Genomic DNA, 26,091 nt, shown 5'->3' with positions numbered 1-26,091 from the left:
TGTTTTTCTGGTGCATCTGATTTCTTTTGCGGGTCGGTTCTGATCCACTGAGCCAGCGGTATACCCGGCCATCCTCATAGTCAGCTTGCACTGTGTCCCATTTCTTTTTCTTAAATTTTTCTATTTCCTTCTTATGTTGGTCCACTTGTTGTTCAAGTTTTTCCCATAATGCTTGGGATTTTTTATCAAGTGGCAATTGTGTTTGCTCAGTGCGGGCTTCCGCTATTTTGTTTCTCGTGGTCTCAAGGATCTGTCTGGATTCATTGATAACCAGAACCATCAGGTCCTGGCTGCATTTATTTAAAATGGAGATCCATTTGAGGCAGAATTGGGGGTTATTCCTCCCGATGGTTGGGATATTACTGATGCGGAAGGTATTCTTTGTGCTCTATAGTAGTCTGAAAGGGTTGATCCATGCAACTGGAAATCAACTTCCTTTTTTGTAATTTCAAAAGAACGTTATACAGGTCTTCAGCTGACTTTAGGGGATAGCATGGGGCTCTGGTCCTCTTTAAACAAGATAGCATCAACATGTTCTGGAGTAAAAGAGAAAGTGTGGTTAAGGTGCTTCTGTATCTCCACAAATGAAATGTCTTTTTGTAATGCTGATTCTATTCTTGAAGAAAAGTGCAAGTGCCCAGGTGCAAGTGCAAAAGTGCAAGTGCAAGGTAAAGTGCTTGAATATAGCTGGTGAAGAAATTACACTGTCTGATGACAATCTGTACAATCCATTAAAATCGTCACAAATGGCAAAGGTGCAGGTGCCTTAACTCTTGCAGGGGGAATCCCCTCCAAGCCAAAATACTACCGGGGGTAGTTCGGCACTCCTGCTAATTCTCTTGATGTCCCGCGGTGCCCTCCTTAAATGAATAGTCACTGGAACCAGGTATAAATAAGGTAGGCGGCACTCCAACGGCATTAGGTGAAGAAGATATGCTGTTTATTGCATTGCAGTAGTAGCCTACGTTTCAAGACCTCTCTGGAGCACCAATCACTGACCTGGCATTAATAAATGTATATTTTGGTTAATTATACATATATATATATATATATATATATATATATATATATATATATATATATATATATATATATATATATATATATATATATATATATATACAACCACAATAGTGTTTAGGCGCCCTAGAACTTATTTAATAGTGATTCCTTGTCTTTCCTTATTCTAAAAGAACCATACATGTAGTTTTATACACATAAAATTTATTATAACGTGATTTTCCTTAAAAACACATACAATTTCTTCAAATCTTGTCATGGAAGTACATTCTTTAGTTTACAGATGGAATCAGATACCCGTATATATATATATATATATATATATATATATATTTTTTTTTTTTTTTCCCCCCTATTATTGGTTATCACAGGGCTCACTTACAAAATTCATGTAATGTAAACTATAAAAATGTCACATGAAAATTGACCTCGTTCAGTCATTTAAACTTTTCCATTCTATTATATTAAATTATTATTTAGCTTATCACCATTTGTATCTTATATTAATCATGTTGGAAATGTTTTGAAATTTTTTATCAAAATTCATTATAACTTGAGTTCAAGGGTGAGAACATGCTCATACAAGAAAAGTTATTATATGCTCACTCAATGTTGCAGCTCGATTTCATATTTCTTTTATTTTTAAATAGTATAAATTTTTTTTAAATACAATAATTATTGCGTTAATAGCAAGCTCTTGCGCATGCCCAGAAAGCCGACCGGGGGGAGAGATGTTTTTTTTTTTTTAAATGACGCAGTGACGGGCGCCTGCTTCTCCATGTTATGCAGGATAAGCGGGACACATTATTTTTAACACTTAAGGCCACCCATACATTATGCGATCTGGGTCCAATTTCACCCGATTCGGATGTATTGGGCTGTGAAATTGCCACAAGCATGTGCAGACATCCCATAAGATTTGGTAAATCTTATGTGCAGCCTGCAGGTGGGTAGGGGACGCAGCATATGGGAAGCTGGAAGGGGTGCGGAGGGGCAGGGGAGGCGGCGATGGGTCCCGAGCGCTGAGCGGGGGGGAAGGGGGGGGGGGCTGCAAGTAGAGAGCCAGGCAGGGGAGGCAGTGGGCGCACTGGGCCGGACGGTGAATGCCGCAAAGAGAACAGAAAATGGGGAGCTGGGCATCAGCGGCCGCACATAGAAAAGAAACACATAGAAATGAATGGACAGTCAGTGATTGGCTGAGAGCGCTCTCAGTCAGAGAGTTCACAGCCAATCACTGACTGTTCGTTCATTTCTATGTGTTGTTTTCTATGTGCGTCTGCTGCTGCACAACTTCCCATAAGCTCCCGATTCTCTGTTTCTCTTGCGGCATTCACTGCCTGGCCCAGTGCACCCACTGCCTCCCTTGGCCGGCTCTCTACCTGCAACCCCCCCCCCGCTCCGCTCCACTCCAATTGGCGTTCGGGTTCCCATTGCCCGCTCCCCTGCCCGGCTCTCTGTTGCAGCCCCATCGCCCCGCTCAGCTCCTGGCTCCCCCTGCAGCGATTTATCACATGCAAAATTTGAAAGCAGTCCCCCGGGGAGCGTTCAGTATGATTAGGTCGGCGTAATGTATGGAGGCCCTTAAACTGGATGTTAATGCATCTGCCCCAATATTCTTCACCAAGATAGGCCAAAGGCTGGCTGGCTAAATGAAGCACCAGAGCAGCAGCACAAAGGCAACAGTTATTTCTGTTTAAAAATATAAAATATTTTGAGTGATCGAAGAAGACACAATCTTACTACCGAACATTTGGAACAGTACCTGATTGTTTATGTTTTCAAGAGCAACAAAATGTTAAATGATAGTTAATTATCACTATTTTATTCTACTGCTTACTAATTGTATGTTGATTTTTAAATAAATAAGTTACAAATTACTTTTTTTATTAATAAATGGAGCATAGTAACACTTTTCATGCATTTTTTAAGTATTTTTCAAGCATATTTACATGCATATTTCAAGCTTTTTACGTTGCATATAATCCTGTCTCTAGTTATAACTTTCCAGGCATCATTCAGATATTCTCGTAAGTTTTTAGTATTTGTTACTGTACATAGTTACATAGTTGCTAAGGTTGAAAAAAGACATTAGTCCATCCAGTTCAACCTATTTAAAGGTTTCAGAATACATTTTAGCGAGGATCCCTGCTGAAATATCTTCCTATCTTTATTGATCATTTGGATGACCCAATGACTGTTATGGTCAATACTGGTCCACTTTTATATATTATAATTTATGGTTGTATCCCTGGATAATATTTTTTTTTTTAAAAAGTCTGCCATCACAACCTTTTCCGGCAGAATGTTCCATAATGTAATGACCCTAACTATAAAGAATCCTTTTCTTCACCGGGTATACAATCTCCTCTCCTCTAACCTTAGCGGGTGCCCTTGTGTCTTGTGCCCAGTCCTTATAGTAAACAGATCACCTGACCATTCACTGTATTGACCCCTGATGTATATGTATATGTTAATCTTGTCCCCTCTTATACCCCTTTCATACCAGAAAATGCAGGGACTTACCCAGGAATACAATCTTTGGATCAAGCAGGGACATTCCCAGGTTGGCCCCTTTCACACCAGCCTTGTCCCTGCATTTTCTGGTGTGAGGGGCACTCGGCAGCTCCGTGTCCCCAGGTCCCTCTAGCGATGGGCAGGGGTGAGTGGCAGGGGTGGGGCTCACCCGGCAGCTCCGTGTCCCCAGGTCCCTCCAGCGATGGGCAGCAGTGGTGGGTTAGGGGGGCACAGCAGCAACAAGTCACAGGACCATAAGGGCAAGCGGGGAGGCAGGGATCAGGAGGGCCTGACGGGGGACGCCTCAGCAGCATGAGCATGGCAGCAGCAACAGCAGATTCACATCCAGGACTGGGAAGCCGAGTGAGGTACCTTTCACACCGGCCTGTATCCCGAGCTAGTCCCGGGAGCAACCTTGAAATCTTGAGACATTGGTCCCGGGAACCTTTTACACTAGCGTTAGATGCGGGTTGTTCTCAGGCCAAACCCCGGAATTTATTTTGGTGTGAAGGGGGTATTAGTTGCATAAACATACCTAAACCTCTCTTCCTAGCTCATTGACTTAAAAACTCTTAATCAATTTAGTTGCCCTTTTCTAAGTCCTCTCCAGTTCCAAAATATATTTTATATGAAGCGGTGCACAGTATTTCACGCTGAATTCTAGGTAAGGCCGCACCAATGCTTTATATAGTGGCAATATTATGGTGTCGTCTCTAGCTTCCATGTCTCTTTGTATGCAAGTTGAAATCTTGCTGGCCTTGACTGCTGCTCCTTGCTGCTAAGTTTATTGTCAATGTACACCCCCAAGTCATTCTCCATTAATGATTCCCCTAAGTTGCCCACTGGTTTCTATTCTCAAAAAGCATGACCTTACATTTCTCTATGTTGAACCTCATTTTCCATTTTGCTGCCCAATCTTAAAGTTTATTTAGATCTCTCTGCAGGGTGGCAAGATCCTAGTCTGATTTTGTGGACACTATGCTTAACCCTTTGAGTGCCAAGTGAATTTGCCAAAATTGGTGTGAAAATTGGCAAGCAAAATTTTTTATTCATCATAATGTAATGTTTACCTTATATAGAAAATAAAATCTTTTTTTTACGCAACATTTTTATTTAAATTTATATAACAAATGTGAGCGATGCTGGCATTTCTAGCCAATATTTTACATATCTCTCACAGCGATGTTGGCACTCAAAGGGTTAATAAACCCTCTTCAAGGTCATTAATAAATATGTTAAAGAGAAGAGGCTCCAGAACCGAAACCTGAGGTACACCACATAATACTCTAACCCAATTAAACATGGAGGGATATACACTCTACAGGAAAGACAGGGAAAATAGAAGGGGCGGGGGTGTGTGCCTATATGTAAATAATAACTTAACATCATGTGAGAAAAATATGAGCACAGACCTGGAAGACGACAACTCGGAGACAGTGTGGGCAGAGATAACCGACAATAATAAGAAACCAAAAAACAAATTTATAATAGGGGTATGCTATAGACCACCAAATATAAATGAAAGGGAAGAGTCTCTTCTTTTAAACCAAATCAAACAAGCATCAAATCAGGGTCAGGTATTAATTATGGGGGATTTTAATTTACCCGACATTGATTGGGAAAACGAAACAGGTAAATCAGCAAGAAGCAATGGGTTCTTAAGCTTACTTAAAGACCAGTTTATTACACAAACGGTAGAAACTCCAACTCGTGATGAGGCGCTCTTGGACTTAGTATTAACAAATAACACAGACTTAGTTTCAAACACAAAAGTAATTGAATAATTAGGGAATAGTGATCACAATATGGTTTCACTGGAAATCAACTTCAGTAAATTACATCAAAAAGGATCTGCAAAAATACTAAACTTCAGAAAAGCGAACTTTGAATTATTCAGGGAAGCCCTAACAGGAATTGGGTGGGAAACGGTTATGGAGGGAAAAAATGCAGAGGAAATGTGGGATACTCTAAAAAAGGTGCTTGATTCACTAACTATTGAATACATTCCTAAAGTAACTAAAGGTAAATTCAACAAAAAAAAGCCACCATGGTTGGACAAAGAAGTAAGGTCAGCTATCAACAATAAAACCAGAGCCTTTAAATTCTATAAAAATAACTTGAATGAGGAGGCGTTCGCAAAATACAAAGAATCAAACAAAACTTGTAAAGGGGTAATCAAAGCAGCTAAAATATTATATGAAGAGTGCATAGCCACTGAAAGCAAAACCAACCCAAAGAAGTTTTTTAAATACATAAATAGTAAACGTTTAATTAAGGAAAACATAGGCCCACTAACTGATACTAGTGGAAAAAGTGTTACTGAGGACAAGGGAAAAGCAAAACTGTTAAATGAGTTCTTCTCATCAGTATTTACTAAGGGAGAGCAGACTGTGGAACGAACATTTACCACAAACGGGAAAAATAAGCCAGATCTCATTGTGGATTTCACGCCAAAAGAAATAATACTGAGGCTAAGCAAACTCAAAACAAATAAGTCACCAGGGCCAGATGGGATTCATCCGAGGGTATTAATGGAATTAAGGGATGAACTAGCTACCCCCCTACATTATATCTTTAGCAAGTCACTATCGTCAGGTATAGTACCAAAAGATTGGAGAATAGCAGAGGTAGTGCCAATATTCAAAAAAGGAAAAAAGGAAGATCCAGCTAATTACAGACCCGTTAGTTTAACATCAATTGTGGGTAAACTATTTGAAGGATTTTTAAGGGATGGTATCCAGGAATATTTAGATCATCACCGTCTACTCAGTACTAACCAACATGGGTTCGTGAAAAATCGTTCATGCCAAACTAATCTACTAGGGTTCTATGAAGAGGTTAGCAAAAACCTTGATAATGGAAATGCTGTAGATGTGATTTTCCTAGATTTCGCTAAAGCATTTGATACTGTCCCACACAAGAGATTGATTAATAAAATGGAGAACCTAGGATTGGGTGAAAATATCTGCAGATGGGTAGGGAATTGGCTATGTAATAGAGAACAAAGAGTGGTTGTATCAGATATGATACCGGTACTAAGTGGAGTGCCCCAGGGTTCGGTTTTGGGGCCCATTTTGTTTAACATTTTTATTAACGATATTGGGATAGGGTTACTCAGCAATGTATCCATCTTTGCGGACGATACAAAACTTAGCAAAGTCATCAAATCACCAGAAGATGTCACCATGCTTCAAAATGATCTTGCAATTCTAGATGAGTGGGCAAAAAAATGGAAGATGAGGTTCAATGTAGATAAGTGTAAGGTTATGCACCTTGGGAGACACAACCAGTGTGCAAGTTACAACCTTAGCGGAGAGGAACTGGGTAATTCCATACTTGAAAAGGATCTAGGAGTCCAAATAGACAGCAATCTAGGATGTAGTGCCCATTGTAATGTAGCTACAAAGAAGGCCAACAAAATTCTGGCATGTATTAAGAGGGGAATGGAAACTAGGGACTCAAGGGTAATTATGCCACTATATAAAGCATTGGTGAGACCTCACCTAGAGTACGGAGTACAGTTCTGGGCCCCACACTATAAAAAGGACATCATAGAATTAGAAAAAGTCCAAAGGCGAGCAACAAAGCTTATTAGGGGAATGGAGAATTTAAGCTACGGGGAGAGATTAAGCAATTTGGGACTATTTACATTAGAAAAGAGACGTTTAAGGGGGGACATGCTCAACATGTACAAGTATATCAAGGGCCAATATAAGGAACTGTCACACACCCTATTTTCTACTAGAAAGGAATCTAGGACGCGAGGGCATGAGTATAGATTAGAAGAAAAAAAGATTTCATTCAGCTAGTAGAAAGAATTTCTTTACGGTCAGAACAGTCAAACTCTGGAACTCTCTTCCCAGAGAGGTGGTAACGGCTGGCTCATTAAATGCGTTCAAGGCAAAGTTGGACAAACATTTACTGGAGAAAAACATCCATGGGTACAAATAAGAAATATAATTTGTCTGTAAAATACCAGAACCTACCAAATCAGCAATGGATATCTATACCAGGTTGAACTAGATGGACGCAAGTCTTTTTTCAGCCTTACCTACTATGTAACTATGTAACTATGTAATTTGAGAAGGCCGCTATACCTATGTATTTTGTTTTTCTTGTTCATGGGATTGACTAATCCCAATTTTATAGCCACAGCTCAAAATGAATGAGGCCTCATTCATGCAGAGCTGTTGCCCTGAACACTTGTCTGGAAGGTGAGAACGCCTTCTGAACAAATTTCGGACTCTGTATCGAATTTAACGATTCTGTATTTCAATTAAGACAGCAAAATTCAACAGGAACATTCCCTGGGTCTGCATTAGACCGCACACCAGGTCCACACGAAGCAGTCATTACTATTTTTAACCTACCAAAGGTATAGCAATTTATGAAGATTGAGAGGTCTCATTTACTAATTTACCATCCAAATGAAAGATTACAAGTGATACTGCCCATAAAGAGATTATTTTCACATCAAGTTGGTCTATTCTATAGTATAGAAGAAGAAGAATAGCGATATTTCTCACATTTTTCCTGAGGAGAATCAATTAGAACTCCACTCCATGCCTCAGGCACTTCAACCATACAAGGACCCAATAACCAGCTCGTTACGAATACCTGCTTATGAAAAGTGTTATTCGTAAACCCCAGATGAAGACCCAGGAAGGGACTAAACGTTTTGAGTTTTCTCATTTTGCTATGTTTCCAAGTTTCTGAAATTATTCAATGAACTTCATCACAATCTGGAAAAACTGCTACCATTGTTTGAAATAAGAGACTTTTAAATAAACTTTTGTAATTTATGGACTTCTTTTGATATGCAAACAATTTAAGGCTATATTGGTCTTAGTGTAAAGATCAACACTAGGGGCGCCATCTGACAACGGTACTCCATCTCTTATATATTTAGCCAGATCTGTCACTCATCCCCGTGTGTATAACGTTCCCGCCCAGCGTTATACAAACCCCCCCAGGGAAAAGACCAGTGTTATACACACCACCACCCCTTGACATCACCTCCCCCCACCCAGCCAGGGCTACAGTACACGCCCACCTTCCACCATGTGTAGGTGAACGGCACCCCCCCTCCCGCGATTCGCTGCCCCTCCCGCAATTCACGGCACCCCCGCATCCCCCCTCCCGCGATTCGCGGACCCCCGTGACCCCCCATCCCTCTATTCATGCCGCCCCCCCCTCCCGTGATTCCTGACCCCCCCCATCCCGCGATTCACGATCCCCCTCAACCCCCCCTCCTGCAATTCGCGGACCCCCCGCGACCCCCCTTCCCGTGACACACCTTGATAAAGCCAATTCTTGGCGAAACGCGTTGGTGAACTAAGAGGGTGCTCTTATCTAGTTTTGGACCTTTGCCATTTACCATTACTTTGATCCGGACCAGTCTCCTTGTCTATTATCCCAAAACATCACGGATATCTATTGGGAATCTAACAAAGGACCCATCCAGGATTAAACCCGAACAGAGGACATTATTCTAATAGGAGATTAACACTCCACATCTATTCCTACCGCGGGTGACTCTGGACACTTGGTTACCTTATGACCCAGCTACCCACAAGGAGACATTATAGGAACGGACCTACCTATCAGTGGCTACATAAATACGGTACCGTATCTACTGGACAATTTTTATTACCCCTCCATTGATTTTACCTGGTGAATTTTTTTTATCTATATCCATATGTCATACCCCTTGTTCTTCTATATGTTTTTTAAATAAATATATTACTTTTATATTCCATTGGCACACATTTGTTTATTACCCCCCCATTTTTAGCGCAGTGTACCCCCCCTGTTTTCTCTGTATTTTATAGGAGGTTGACACACTGCAGCTTGGCGAAGCACCCCATATCTCTTGCTCCCCCTACGTGAGGCGGTAACTTTACCCCCTCTCCCCCCAGCTGACTCAAAAACACCCTACTATACTATTGCACACACACCTAAACAACACGCACGCACACCCCCGCCACACCCACAAATGTCACTGTACCATCCACACTATCAATGTACATCTTACTCTGTAACCGCTTTTTAATTAAACAAAACAATGCACACCCCCTTCCAAATCATATGCTCTCTATTTAACACATTTCACCTATAACTCAGGTTGCAATACAGGCCATCTTTCATACAATTCTAACCATATTTCTCACAATACAAACGTTCAAAAATTAAGGGGGCAGAGCCCCTTACGACGGTGTGAATAGCGCCCGTAGGGCGCGATGAATAACCTAGTATATATATATATATATATATATATATATATATATATATATATATATATATATATATATATATATATATATATATATGGTACTCCGACAAGCGGGGGGGGGGAGCGGCACTCCGCGGTCTTCAGTGATAATAATAGTAAATCACAGCAAGATGCCATCTTGCTGTGATTTACTATTATTATCACTGAAGACCGCGGAGTGCCGCTCCCCCCCCCCGCTTGTCGGAGTACCAGATATACTGTGGCTGCAAAGCCTCCTGGAGGTGGCACCAGGGCATCTATTTTTCTGTGATTTGGAGTGCCGGATCATCCCTGTATTATATATATATATATATATATATATATATATATATATATATATATATATATATATATATATATATATATATATATATATATATATATATATATATATATATATATATATACTATAGAAGCTGCAGCATGTCACCATGGTTCTCATTCTTATTAACTCGTTCGGATACACACTCGCACGTAGCCGAGGGAACGGACCACAAATGTACACGATCAGCGAAGGCACGCCCATAACACCGGCGAACCCATTTGTTTGAATCTAAACACAAAGGGGAGTGGCGTGCTAACGCACCTACGCTAACGTGTTTACACGAATCCCAGGCTGTCCGCTCGGACATCCAGCGGGTGCCGAGCGAACAGACTCTGCGGGTGTTTCACATGCCACAGCACAAATTCCCTTGGAAGTAATTTTCAACCCATTAACCAATTAATCTCAAATTATGCTGTTTATTGGATTCCATTAACTAAATTCCTTCCCCAATTACACTATAAATGAACCCTTATTACATGTGTCTTTCTTGTGTTCTGAATGTGCCACTTTCCTAAGTACCTCTCACAGTTGACATGTGTAATTGTGTGTACTATTGTCCCAACATGACAGGCACCCTTGTGTTTTAAGGTTGCAGATTTTGAAATGGCACATAATAGCAGTTAAGAATGCTGGTGCAATTGTTGGTAAAAACAATAAAATATATAAGAGATATGAATGCAGAGAAGTGTCAATGGTTGCATGGGTGTGTATTGCTGCATGGGTGTGTATTGCATGTAGGTGTATGTTGTTTATCAATTGTGCACGTTGAGCGCCCCTGCGAATCTGGGTCCGAGAAGCAGCTGGGCTGCGAGGCGCGAAACTGACTTTTACAGAGCGATTGATTTTGATCTTGATCAGTCTGAGCACTCGCACAGTGGAGCGAAGCCACCGCCCAGCACATGTAGCTACCACCCCAGTATACGCCCTAGTTACCACCCAGTTTTGCCCAGTTTTGTGGCTGCGCCCATCAATATGCCCACATTACGCCTACTCTTCTCAAGTTCATTCGCTAGCCCATTTCTAATCGTAAGGTCACGAGCGTGCACGGCTGATCAAACATTCGTTTGCTTCTCTGAAATATTAATAACACACCATTGAACCTTTTATCAGTCTGGATAAACCACCTGTATTGTGTGGAATAAGAGTATATGTTGATCTAATTACTAAGGTCAACAAAAGGGCTCCATCTTACAATTGCTATCCATACTTTCCTTTACTTCCCCCATCCAACAGGGGATCTTGTAAGCCAGGCAGCCCGGACGCAGTTTGTGGCGCGAAACAGGGGTCTGCTCTCTCTCTCTCTCTATATATATATATATATATACGCCCCTATGTTGTAGTTACTTGTGAGGATTTTTGGTTGGTGCTAAAGCGCTACGCTAACCCCGATGAGACCCGGCCCTGACAACGGTGCTTGCTGTATCGTTTGTCAGTGGCGGCGGGTTACCAGGGCACGACGGTAGCACGACGTCACTTCAGATGTAAGCCCCGGCACTAGGAGACCACTGTGCGCATGCGTGATCGCGTCATTAGGGCGCATTGGACGCATGCACACGTCATGAAAAGCCGGGATCTGTGACATGCTCGGAGGTGTGTGATGCATCTGAGCTACTGATTGGAGCATTGACCGGACACTCCATATTTGGAGATCCGGAGGGTGGCACTTTGCATCACAGATATCGTGGACTGGTGTAACTAATCAATTAACTGCACAGTGGTGATTGGTTTAACCTGATTGGCAACTGCTATATAAACCAGACTGGGGCACTGACTTATTGTGGGTCAGTCCAGGATGAAGGCTGGATAAGCCGAAACGGGCTTGTAGACTGTCATATTGGTGATTATGTATATTCTCAAGCCTTACAACAACAAGTTCACTTGAGAAAGGGGTGTGATATCCCCGAAACGTTGCGAATAAAGACTGCACCTGTTTGCACAGAAAGTTGTCCGGAGTGCCGCCTGATTCTCTTTTGTATGCAGAGGTTGGAGGGGCTCTTCTAGCCTGAGGAAGGCACCGGGACCAGTATACTTGTTTCAATACCGGAGTGCCGGTCATAATTGAGAGACATATATATATATTTAAAGATATAGGAAGCAGGAACAGCAACACTCCAGGGCTGAGCTGAAAGCTGAGGTGAAAGCTATGATATGCGCTGATGATCCATCCTAAAAGCTCCTTGATAAAGGTCCGGTTATGGACCGAAACGTTGGGGCGTGATGGAATATGACTTGCTGGAACAAAGACTATCATTGTGATTTTTACACCAAACCAGTGACTTTACTGTTTTCCTAAGGAGAGTGTACAAATCCCCCTCACACATGTTAACCTCTTTTGAACACCCCAACAGTTATCTTTGATTAAGAGTGAGTGCGGTCTACCCCTGTCCTATATACAGTATATATATATATACAGTATATATATATATAACGAAGTTATGCAGGGCGGCACTCCACAAGAAATAAAGTTGGTGCAAGGTCCATAAAGTTTTTAAATACAAAGCACTTACCCCCCACACTCTTAGTGAAGGATCCAGACCAGCACTCAAACGTAGGTGAAGAAAAAGAAGTTTTTATTCCATGCTGTGCAGTACAATGAACAGCTACTTGGCCCGACGGCCGTTTCAACTGGACTCAGCCAGTCTTCGTCAGGGTGAGTGTGGGGGGTAAGTGCTTTGTATATATATATATATATATATATATATATATATATATATATATATATATATATATATATATATATATATATGGAAAAGCAAAAGATACCAGAAACCGCGCCCTGGTGCCGAATAGCAGCACCTCTGGAAGACCCCTGTTAGCTAGGGCCAAAGCAAGAAGAAATACAGAAAGAATCAGAGTGCACTATAATGAAGTACACAATTTAAAGTCCAAGTGTTTAATAAAACGGCCTAAAATGGCTATGAAACATACATAATAAAATAATAATGTACACTATATATGATTACACAAAGAATTCAGATCAATCTAGTGAAGTGGCTGGCCCAACGCGTTTCGTCATCTAAGTGACTTCATCAGGGGCATTGAAACATGTTGATTAATTTTGAAGGGCAAAATTGCACTGTAAATAAAACTCAAATTTCAACTGATGAAAAAATAAGAACAAGGAGAGGAGGACAGTGGAGAGCAATATAAAACAGAATACATTCCAAGTGATCAGTAAGATTTATTATCTCACAGTATATGAATGAACGGCCTTAACACTCAATTAGGCAACTGGTAGAGGATTTCATTATACATGCATCAATCAAATAATTTACTTGAGTATCATTGGAGTCTCAAGTCTCTTAATTAAACCTCCTCCTATTGGAATAAACCACCACCGTCACCTGATAAATATCAAAGAGGTGGGATAAAGAATAGTATAAGGACTCACATGTCATCGAACATCAAATTATTTGATCTTTAGATGGGACCGAAGATTGCCCACAAACACTCTGTTTCTCAGAATTTCAATGAGGGCACTATCACCCCTAAGATCCGTGGATCAGCAAAACTTGAGAAACAAGCCAAAAGGGAGTCTCATTTAATATACATGTAAATACACACCATATGGCCTTATATGTGACAATGATTAAAAACATGGAGTAACATTGGCTAAGAACACTACTAGAAGGGTACTTACATATAATGGAGCCAGGCTCCCTCTTGCTGGTGAATCGCCAGATTGTCTCTGCTGGCGATCCACCAGCGGCGAGGCGCTCCATCTGACTGAGACGGGGCGACGGGAACCCTGTCCGTCTCCGTTTCAGGGAGACGGACAGGGTTGGGGAGGCGGCGGGAGGGGAGCGGGGAGGCGGTGGGGACCCCGGGTGTCCGCCGGCAAGCCAGCGGGGACCCGGGGGAAGCGCCGTCGGAAGGGGACTCACGCGCATCTCGTGCGCATCTCATGCACATCTCGTGCGCGCGCGTCCCTTTTCGCAGATCAGATGGCGGCTGGCGGGGGATGGTGGCTGGCGATTCTCCCGCCATCCCCTGCAAAGACCAGGTCAGCTCAATTTGTAGTATTGGGTGACCAGATGTGTACTCAAAAAGATCCAAGTACTGAAGGACTGCCTGAAGGTACCCATAGCTATTTATAGGGACAAGTAGTGACATCACTACTTGTCTATTTATAGGGAAGAGTAGTGACATCACTTCCTGTCTATGCTAACTCAATGATAGTGCAAATGCGCTCCTATATATACTATAATGCTTTAATAATAATTGGCTGTTTCCTAATATATAATAGCCCGAAGACGTGCTGAATGGTGCCCAGGTCTTGATATTCTGGGTGTCTTCAAACCAAATAAAAACCTTAATAAGGCTTGTGGAATGCAGGGTGATACCGCCTTGCATTCCAAATGGGCACCTTATTGTTTGAGCGGTGGAACACATATGCGCTCCTCCGCTGTGCGCTGCTTCTACTCGCGGCTGAGTTAAAACAAATCATAGATCGTGGTGAGTGTTGACAATCCCGGAGTGCTTTATAGTGAATGTGGGGCATTATTCGCTTCCCACATAAAAAAATCAATTGGACCGTCAGATACTGTGACCGATCGGGGCGGATATGACGTCATCCCGTAATAAGGAACATACTGACAGGTCCTGGAACGCATCTTGCGTTCCACAAAGCGGAACTACTTTAGATCTGCTGAAAAAATAAGGCTAGTGTTTGATATTATGTGTAAAATCTACAATTTGTAGATTATCAGTGAATTTATTGAAAAATAAATCAGTGTGTGTGTATAAATTATTTACATATCCTAAAAATGTGATTCTAGTGAGAATGATGTATTCCTATAGTGTCCTGAATATGTGGTTTGAGTGGATCATAGACATTAATGAGCCAGTAACTAGTACTCATATGAACGGCCTCCTAATAATCAATCATTGTCACATTTACATCGAAATCTTTATAACTATGGACAAAAAAAATGGGGATATACATATTAGAATTAAATAGTAGTGTAAAAAAAAGTGATAAGGCGCGGAAAGAGCTATGGGAGTAAGATAATACAGCTACAGAAAGGCCACATTATCCACTCCTTCATTTAAACCCTTTGGGGCAAGTGAGTTCAGGGAGTAAATCCAAAGGCTCTCCTGTTTAATCAGTTCTTGGCCCTTGTTACCCCCTCTTGGGTTTACAGGAACACGTTCCAAGATGGTGAACTTAAAATTATCTTTAGTTACGAAAGAGTTATGCTTATCCAGAAAGTGTCTGGGTAGACTGTGTACTTTTATTTTTGATGTTGCGCATGTGTTCCTGGATTCTTATTTTGGCCTGTCTTATGGTCTTCCCGACGTAAATCAAGTTACAACTACAGGTGATCTTTTACACCACGTAGTCTGAATTGCAGGTGACTGCTTCTGTGATTTTATATTCTTTACTATTTTCCAAAGTGTAGTGGAATGGGGCCTTTTCCAAGAAGGGGTAACAAATACACTTGTTGCACGGCATGGTCCCAGGTTTTTTGTTCAAGAAATGAGTTCCTTTAGGGATGGATGGGAGTTCTGGTTTTAATCTGCTCGGTGCCAAGATCGATTTCAGATTTTTGGCTCGGCGGTAAACAAGGTTTGGCCTTGGGGGTAGATGTTGACCTAAAATAGGGTCCCGTAAGAGGATAGTCCAGTGTTTTTCCAGTATCTTTTTAATTTGATAATTCTCACAATTGTATTGTGTCACAAAAGGTCTGCTTTTGAATTATTTTTGTGGTTTAGCCATTTTTATCAGCAGTCCCTCCCTCTAACGTAAGAGTGCTTTTAATCTTGCTTCCTCTACAAATTCAGCCTTATACCCTCTTTCAGTGAAACGGTTGAACATAAGCTGTGACTGAGACCAGTACTCATTATCCTCGCTGCAATTTCATCTTATTCTTAGAAATTGCGCGTATGGTACGCTGTTTTTCCAAGCTGGGAAGTGGCAGATGTATTAAGCTTTTACAAGAGATAAATCCAAGGGTGATAAGGAGAGATAAACGTCCAGCCAATCACATGCTAACTGTCATGTTACAGGCTGTGTTTGAAAAAAGTCAGTAAGGAGCTGATTGGCTGGACGTTTATCTCTCCTTATCACACTTGCATTTATCTCTTGTTAAGGCTTAATACATCTGCCCCAATATTCCAGACAATATTATTTCTGGTACTTCATAAAACACTTGAAAGTAGCAAAGAGATACAGTATATCTTATCTATCTATCTATCTATCTATCTATCTATCTATCTATCTATCTATCTATCTATCTATCAGTATCACATATCCCAAGTTACATCTTGTCTTACATTTGGGTGCAATGTACTCAAAGTATAAAAAAGAACTCTCAGCTAGTAGTCCTCTCATAGCACTTAGAGAATATAATAAATGTCACAATGCATCATGACGTTTATTGTATTTGCTGAGTGGTATGAGAAGACTGCTATATAATATATATATATATATATATATATATATATATATATATATATATATATATCCATTAGTTCATTAGCAGAGCTCATAATACCAGCAAGGAGTACATTAATAGAGCCCATTATAGCAGCAAGCATGTCACCATGGGAGCCCTGATCCAGATTATTTTGGATTTTTGGTATTTTGGTATACTTGCAAATCCTAATGATTTATCTTCATAAAAACAGAATGCATTTGTAAAAATATTGTATAAAATTACTTCAGATTATAGGTAAAAAGTGTATATAGTGTACATATAGTATGAAGGTAATTTTATACAGTTCAATAGTTTTATAAAATTTTGTGCATGAAACAAAGTCTGTTTACATTGACGTGCGGATAGGATGTGACTATAGCAGTCATGTTCAAAAATGTTTGGATTTTGGATATTTGATTTTTGGATTCGAGAGTGGGAGGCTCAACATATATATATATATATATATATATATATATATATATATATATATATATATATGTATATATATATATATATATATATATATATATATGTATATATATATATATATATATATATATATATATATATATAATGTCTATAAGGCAGATCCACATTTAACCTCTTCAGTGGCAATCCCGAGAATTTTCCCGGGCTGTGCCTCAGTGCCCAGTCTGGCAAGCCCGGAAAATTCTCGGGATTGCCACTAATTAGAGCCGGCTCCCTCCCCTCCACCGCGCTTCCTCCTCCCCTCCCCCCCCCCCCCTTATGACAAGCCGTCTGCCGGGGGCAGGACCGCGGCGTCGAGCCGGACAGCAGCTGATTGACAGTTCAGCGGCGCTGCCCGGACCCGGGGAGTCAGTGGTGTTTTTTTTTTTAGGGAGCGCTCTCTGTAAAAAACTGAAGGGGTTAATGAAGAGATTTTGTGCTGGTGAAATTTTGAATTAGAAAAGTAGGCTGTACGCACAGGAAGCTGACCTGCTCCAAAACAAAAAAAGTTCTCACACTACTAATTGTACACAGAAAACATCGGACATATAAGCCACGTGACAGAAAAAAAGTAAAGACTGTGTTCTGCTTATATGCTCCGTGTTCTATATTTTTTGAGGAAATTCAAGCCCTTCTGACTACAAAAATAGTTACTATTCCAGCAAATAGACACAGAATTAACCACTGGAGACGGACATTGGCTACTTACAAAGGTGTTTTCTTGCTAAGACGCGCTCAGAAACTAGGAGAACATTTCATATTTTACCTTAGGCTCTTCGTAGAATTCTGTTTGTTCATGTTATGTGAGGCCCAGAAAAAAGCCCAGGGCTTTTTCCAAGATCTATTCAAGGTCGCAAACAGACAATAGTTTTCAAATGAACACATACATTTTCTTAACCATTTCAGGGTTTTCTTTTTAGTTTTAATTGCAGTTACCATTTAAATGTTGCGGCCATTGTCATGGTGTCCACATAGTCAGTTCATTCCTCATTGCAAATATGTCATTTGCATTTAGACTAGAGCTTACTAGGATATTTTTTCCTCAGTCGAAGAATATTTAATAATAATATTGATGTCAATATTCATGATTTATTTATATATCTTTATATGTGAACCTGAAATAATACAGAAAGAAGACAATTTATGCCCGGAAACATTGCTGGAAAAATCTCATGCTAAACTTTACATATTTCTTCAAAATTCATAAGCAATATAAAGATGATTTTGAAATTAAGGTTAAGATGTTTATGTCACCTATAGTTAGGGCATATTTTTAAGTTGTATATATGACCTAAAGTAAGCACAGTATACTGCATGGGGTGTGGTATGACTGCCGACAATCAGGATCCTGACATGGGAATCCTGACTGCTGGTGCTCCAACAGTGGGACGGAGCACAAAGAAGCCCCTTGCGGGCTCGCTGCACTCCCCACGCTGGGGCTCGGTGGCTCGCTTTGCACGCCACAGGATCTATTCTCCCTTATGGGGTTGTGGACCCCCACAAGGGAGATTATCCCCTGTCAGTCGGGATCCCCCCTTGTCGGAGCACTGGCAGTCAGGATTCCAATATCGTATACTTATACCTCCCAACATGACCCACTCCAGGAGGGACAAAATGCTCTGTTTCTAGACTTTCCTCTGAATGTATGATTGCCATCACCTGTTCCGAACAATGTAATTGATAAGAAAGAGCATTGTGTCCCTCCTTGAGAGGGTCATGTTAGGAGGTATGTATACTGACTGTCTGGATCCCGATTGTCGGGCAGTCCTCCGGCACCCATACTGCATGAGCTGACAACCGTTTTTCAATTTGGAAAAATAGTGCTCTAAACTATTGCCTCGATACCACTTCCTGTTTCATCATTTTAAAGCTTGGCAGGAAGTGAAAGCTAAATTTTTTACTTTGAAACAATATTACAGCACTTTTAAGAATACTGTAATCAGCTCAAAGATCTGGAATTTTTCAATGCTGATTCACCAAAGTAAATAGGCGAGGCTCATCTGTAACCTAAGAGCAGTTTTATAGCAGGGCATTAATGAGCGACTCATTGCACAAATGAGGTCATGACCATAGGTGCGCTCACATTGAGTCTTAGGGGTTCACAGGCACCCCCTAATGCTGTGCACACCTTAATAAATGCCTCCCTGCTGCTAGCAATAAGTTTTACCAAAAAAATTTGGTTTTTAGAACTGTATTCTATTAAAAGAGCACCCATTGTTAATTGTACTAGATCAGGGGTGGCCAACCGGTCAGAGGTAAAGAGACGAAAAATATCGGTAGTCAAGCTAAAGAGCCGACATCATGCGCCAAAAAAAAGGCTGTAGTCTATTTTGACCACTTGGGTGGGTGTGATACAAATATGCCTCCAATAGTGCCAGATACACATATGCCCCCCACGGTGCCAGGTATGCACCACACGGTGCCGGGTATGCCCCCACAGTGCCAAAAAGCTGGTATTCCCCCACAGTGCCACAAACTGCTATGTCCCCACAGTGCCACAAACTGCTATGCCCCCACAGTGCAAATTTCCCAGCAGCAGCACTCACCATTGTTGCTGCTGCTGCCAGGCGAGGAGAGGACAGTCTGGTGTCCCCCTGCAGTCCTCCTGTCATGTCACCGATGGGAGGAGAGCACAGCACACCGCGCTTCTCCTTCACCCTCACTTTCCTGTGACTGGGCCGCCCACCAATCGAAGCTCGCTGGCCGGCTCCTGATTGGCTGCTGGCCCACGAGCTCTGATTGGTGGACGGCCCAGTCACAAGGATGCACAGTAAGGGGTAGGAGAGATGCACGATGCGCGCTCTCCTCCCCTCAGAAGGAGAAGGGATTCAGGGAACCGGCAGCAGGGGGGACAGACGGTGGGCGGCGGTCAGCAGTGGGAGCAGGAGCCGCACTTTACAAAGAGGAGAGCCGCATGAGGCTCAAGAGCCACAGGTTGGCCACCACTGTACTAGATCATTGTCATATCACTACATACCTGTGTCATCTATATATGTTTTTGTCTTTATTTTCATACATTGTTACATAGAGTAATGAGAAGATTAAAACTGAAACATGCAGGAGATGCTAGTAGACACGCATGAATGGGCGTGTTAGACACGCCCAGTAGGTGGTGCTAGACCCACCCCTTTGATGGTGCACCCCCTAATAAAATGTGCTGCGTACGCCTATGATCATGACATTACAAAAAGAGGCCAGGACCAGGAAGCTAAAGACTGATCAGTTAAGCTGATTGTGCAGAGAGAGAATTAAGTCAAGTCCGGTGGATTTAAGTCTTCGTATACCTTCCAACGTCTTGAGAAAGAAGATAAGTGACAAGTTGGTAGAGACATATCATATATATCAAAGTGCATATGTTTGTTTAACATCAAGTGGAGGCTCGTCAGGGAGGGAGGGTTTGGAGATAACCACTGTTTTAATATTAACTTCTTCGCTACTGTTACCAAGATTGTCAGAAATGGGATATATCGAGCAGTGGGCCCGAGAGGTTCCATAAGTCGAAATTCGCAAAAAGTAGAGGGATGGGATTGAGATGTGGAACTTTGTATTATTGAAGGAGATTATCTTATTCCAAAATTTCTTGATGTATCCACATGTCCACAGATTGTGGAACAGAGTTGCCGAGCCCCCCCCCCCCCCCCCCGACATTTTCTACAACATCCTGACTCCTCATCCACATAATGTTTTCTCTGTCCCTGGGAGCCGTACGCCCTATTAATTGTTTTAATGTGTGTCTCTTGCAATAAAAATTATTTTAGGTAAGTGTCATGGGATAGAGTTCCAGGTAGGTCCTTAGACCATTATAGGGTGGTTTGTGACAAGACTGTTTGGGTGAGCAGGGCAAGGTATTTATAGTAGATATATCTGGTTTTAAATTTCTTGATTTGGAACTTGGATATAATCTTATAAAGGGGGTCTTGTATGGATTGTGTGAAGGAGTTGGTTGGAAGGGATTTGGCGTAATGCAAAAGTTGCATAATTGAGAATAGAGCACTGTGAGGCAGCCCAAAATATTCCCGCAATTGCGAGAAAGTCCTATTTCCACCTTCAGGGCCAAGGACTTGCGGTTGAAGGCTGCAGATTGTATTCCTGGGGTAAACATTGGGTTTCCCCAGATGGGTAGCCAGGGGGAGTTAGATAGATCTTTTTTGTGTGTTTTGCAGAGGGAATGCCATGCCTCATAGGTGTCCCTAAAGATTGTGTGTGAGTAAATTTTGGTGGGAATGGCTTCTTGGGGGAATGGAGTAGGGCACTAGGGGGCAAATTTATTAAGCTTGGAGAATAGATAAACTGGAGATAAAGCGGATAAAGGGTAAAAGGAGATAATGCACCAGCCAATCAACTCCCAACTGTCTATCAAACACAGCTGATTGGCTGTGCTTTATCTCCTTTTACCTTTTCTCTGCTTTATCTCCAGTTTATCTCTTCTCCAAGCTTAATAAATCTGCCCCTAGGTGAGTAGGGAAAGAACAGTTTCTTATCTAAAGCTGGGATAGAGTAGTGATCAGTATCTAATAACCAGTCCAGAGCGTACCTATTTAGCAGGGTTTTAGTGTATAAGATCAGATTTGGGAAGCCAAGTCCTCCGAATGTTTTAGGTTGTTGCAGTTTTTGCAAAGAAATTCTAGATTTTTTGGAACTTCAGATAAATGAGGTGCATTTTTTTGTGAGCATAAGCACATCTGTATTAGAGATTTTTATAAGTAGCAATTGCATTATGTAGGTGAGTTTGGTGAATAGGACAGTTTTTATAACCTCTGTTCGGCCTAGTAAAGAGAGGGGTAGGTCCTCCCAACCCTCCATGGTTCTCTTAATTTTCGATATAGTCGGAGTGAAGTTTATTTTATAAAGGTTTTCTATTTTATTGGGTATTTAAATGCCTAAGTATTTTATGTGAGATGATTGTGGGCGAATAGTATTTAAATCCGGATTGTTAGGGAATTGGGGGGTAGGCCATAAAGCATTAGTAATTCTGACTTGTTGATATTAATTTTGGGCAGTACGGATGGTGTAATGGTTAGCATTACTGCCTCACAGCACTGAGGTCATGGGTTCGATCCCTACCATGGCTCTAACTGTGCGGAGTTTGTATATTCTGCCCGTACTTGCGTGGGTTTCCTCCGGGTACTCCGGTTTCCTCCCACAATCCAAAAATATACTGGTAACATAGAAACATAGAATTTGACGGCAGATAGGAACCACTTGGCCCATCTAGTCTGCCCCTTTTTTAAACATGTTACCTCAAACCATATTTGATCCTTATTTTTTTGTAAGGATATCAATATGCTTATCCCAAGCATGTTTAAATTGTACTACTGTATTTGCGTCTACCACCTCTGATGGTAGGCTATTCCACTTATCTACTACTCTTTCCGTGAAGTAATTCTTCCTCACATTTCCCCTGAATCTTCCTCCCTCTAGTTTCAGTGCATGTCCTCGTGTTCTGTTGCTCCTCTTCCTGTGAAGAATGTCTCCCACCTGTACCTTGTTAAAACCCTTGATATATTTGAAAGTTTCTATCATGTCCCCCCTTTCCCTTCTCTGCTCTGGTAGGCTAATTGACTCCCAACAAAATGAACCCTAGAATGTCTGTGCATGTACATGTGGTAGGGAATATAGATTGTAAGCTCTACTGGGACAGGGACTGATGTGAATGTTCAAATATCCTCTGTAAAGCGCTGCAGAATATGTATGCGCTATATAAGAAACTGTTAATAAATAAAATAAATAAATAAATTTTATAACCAGAGAAGCTTCCAAACTGGCATATAATGTCAATGGCTATGGGGATGGAATATTGGGGGCTAGACAGGAATAGTAGCATGTCGTCTGCAAAAAGAGATAGACGCATATCATTTTCACCCAGAGATATACCTTTATATTGAGGGGATTAGCAAAGTGCTACTACCAGGGGTTCCAATGCTAGGGCGAATAATAAAGGCAACAGGGGGCAGCCCTGTCTCGTGCCCCGCAGGACCTGGAAGGGTTCCGAGATGGTGCCATTGCATATGATTCTGGAGGACGATGATCGATATAGGGGTTTTAACCATGATATACTGTAAACATCTCTGGGAAACCAAATCTCTGTAGGGTGAAGAATAAATGATCCCAGTGTACCATGTCGAAGGCCTTCTCCGCATCCAAGGATAATATAGCTCCTGTAGCCTCTGACATGGTACCCTGGGACTCCCACACCATGGAGAGGACCCGTCTGATATTCGTGACTGGGTGGCGACCCATCACAAATCCAGTTTGGTCCGGGTGGACAAACAAGGGGACCACAACCTTAAGCCTATCGGAAAGAATTTTAGTCAGAATCTTATAATCAAGATTTAAAAGGGAGTTGGGTCTATAAGAAGCAGGTTCTTTGGGACCTCTTCCTGGTTTGGGAATCACCCAAATATTTGCTGCATTAAAAAAGTCTGGGACGAGATCACTGTGAAGAAGAGAATTGTACATGGCCACCAAACATGGGGCCTTATTTTGGTTCATTCTTTCTGACAAAATCCTTCTTAGATGGACAAAACCATGTGCACTGCAGGGGGGCAGATGTAACATGTGCAGAGAGAATTAGATTTGGGTGAGTTATTTTGTTTCTGTGCAGGGTAAATACTTACTTGTTTTATTTTTACACTGCAATATAGATCTCACTTTGAAGTAAAACCCCACCCAAATCTAATTCTCTCTGCACAAGTAACACCTGCCCCCCTGCAGTGCACATGGTTTTGCCCATCTAAGAAGGATTTTGTCAGAAAGAATGAACCAAAATAACGCCCACTGAGCTATATGGGGAAGAAAGAGTTTATAATAATCAGAGGCAAAACCATCTGGGCCGGGGGCTTTCCCTGACTGGAGTTGGGATATGGTTAAGGGCATTTCTTGGAGTGTGATATCGGCTATGAGAGATAGTTTTGATTCTTTGTTCAGTTGGGGTAGAGTAATTTGTTCCCAAAATTGTAGTCTTTGGGTATTATCTGAAATAGGGAGGGAGTACAACTGCGAATAAAATGTATTTAATACATCTGCGATTTGGTCATTGGAGGTGGTGAGGGTGCTATCAGGACGTTTCAACGGGTGTATCGTGGATGTGGGCTTTTGGCCTTGTATTAGGTTTGACAATAGTCTACTTGACTTGTTTCCGAATTTGTGAAATTTGAATTCCTTACGGAATGTATATCGCGCTACTAGTTTAGAGTTTTTCAAATATTATTTTATCTTTTGCATACTCTGTGCGTGATAATGGGGACGGTGGTTTTTAAACTCCTGGAATGATTTAGTTAGGTTCTCTTGAGCGGATATATAGTCTGAAGTCGGTTTACGTTTTTGGTAGGTGGAACATGATATGATGGCCCCACGGAGTACTGCCTTTGATGTTTGCCAATATAAAATGGGGTCTTTATGTAGTGTTTCATTATTAATGTTATAAATTCCCATTCCTTCAGTACTGCAGCCCTCTGGGTGGCAGAAGTTGACAACGAGGATGGGCAACGCCAGGAAATAAATGTCGAACTCTCTGTAGATAGTTTAAATTTAACCCATGTAACTGATGACGCTTGACTTGTATATTCCGTGATGCAATTTTTCTCGTGACAAACATAAACAAAATAACATGTGTATCAGTGACACAAATAATAATAAAATGATGGGGGTGAAGTTAACCCAGGGGGAAGAAGTTGTACCGCAACTCACTCTGCAGTGAAGTGTTACAGGTGTATAACGGTTTCTTTTATAGGTTCACCACTGCGATGAATGGGGAATATATACCAATGAAGTGATAGCAATCTCTGGTGCGTACCGTACTCACTGATTAATCAGGAGTTCTGAAGCATTCAAAGGTTTCTTTCAACTTCTGGCAGATTAGATCAGATCAGATGCGATTTAGCGACTTTTCAACTGATTTATCTGCCCAATCCGTCAGAATCGGGTGAAAAGTGTCCAAAACGTACTAGTGTATGCTCAGCTTAAGTTTGGTGGGGGTGTTGGTGCTATATGCTAGCTGAGTGAGGGGTGATGGGTACTGGTGGCTGCTGCTGCTGTGTACTGTGTTGCTGGGTGGTGGCTACTGTAGTGTGGGAGTGTTGCTGGGTCATAGGTGGGGGATGCAGTTCAAATCTTGGTGGTCGGAATCCCGGTGTTCAAAATCCTGACGCCGAAATCCCGACCGCCGAAATCCCGACACTTTCTCCCTCCGACGACACACATAGAGGGAGAATAAATTAGTGTGTCGAGCGTATTGAGGCACCGGGCCTGCTGTGTGGCGAGCGCAGTGAGCCCGCAAGGGGGGCGATCCACGTCCCCCCCCTTTTCGGGATTTGGTTGTCGGGATTTTGAACACCGGGATTCCGACCGGAACTAGTGTTGGTGCAGCTGGTGCAATGCACTCGCACCTGCGACAGTGAAGGGGCCAACAGTGGATGGCAGCATCATTGAGCCTGCTCAGACTATATCATGTTCTTATACTGCACAACATTAATACATTTGGCTAAGTGGAGCACAGTTCTTTTATGCTCTTGAATTTTACCCATACAATTAATGTATTGTTATCCTCCAGGGCTATTTTTCAGCAGGAACTCAGTTCCTGAACCTCTAATTAAACACCATCAGGAACTGAAAATGTACTTTTCATGAGATAAGTTATATTTTAAAGTCATCTGTTAGTGCCTTTGTGTCTAAATACAATATATACGTATATCTCTCCCTCCTTATCTCTATTATTTTTATTTAATTGATCCAACCCCAGACCTGGAGTTCCTGAACCTATTTTTCCAGAAAAATATGGTTACTGTATAAAATGATCACAGGTCAGTGGTATTATTATGAGTGGTGGCAGGTGTATGTCTATTAAGTAAGTATCTGATGTAATTTGCTATTTATACATCTTCATGTTAATCTTTAAAAGTTACCCTTCTTGTCATTTTGAGGCAATTTAATTTCAACAACAAAAGCACTTTAATTTACTCAAAGACTAGTAACTGCTTTTATTCATTTTAATCTACTGTTTCACTGGCCTTCAAGTTATTAGGTTAATTAAAAGAAATATAACGCAGCAAAGTAATACTTAAATTATATTAGTA

At 41.5% G+C, this 26,091-nt stretch overlaps 1 protein-coding gene across 1 annotated transcript in view; it reads left to right on the top strand.

Annotated features, from left to right (window-relative positions):
* Nucleotides 1-365: 365 nt before the first annotated feature.
* The window catches only part of LOC146009631 (cadherin-like protein 26), a 151,774-nt gene continuing 126,048 nt past the window's right edge, over nucleotides 366-26,091 (top strand). The window contains exons 1-2 of the mRNA XM_083150082.1: nucleotides 366-374; nucleotides 624-755. Of these exons, the coding sequence (XP_083006208.1) occupies nucleotides 366-374; nucleotides 624-755 (141 nt within the window). The remainder of the gene's footprint in view (nucleotides 375-623; nucleotides 756-26,091) is intronic.

This window comes from Crinia signifera, chromosome 6 (assembly GCF_055691185.1).
Source record: "Crinia signifera chromosome 6, ASM5569118v1, whole genome shotgun sequence".
Lineage (NCBI taxonomy): Eukaryota > Metazoa > Chordata > Amphibia > Anura > Myobatrachidae > Crinia > Crinia signifera.
Note: the sequence above shows the minus strand (reverse complement) of the source record. Positions and strands in the feature narration are given on the sequence as shown.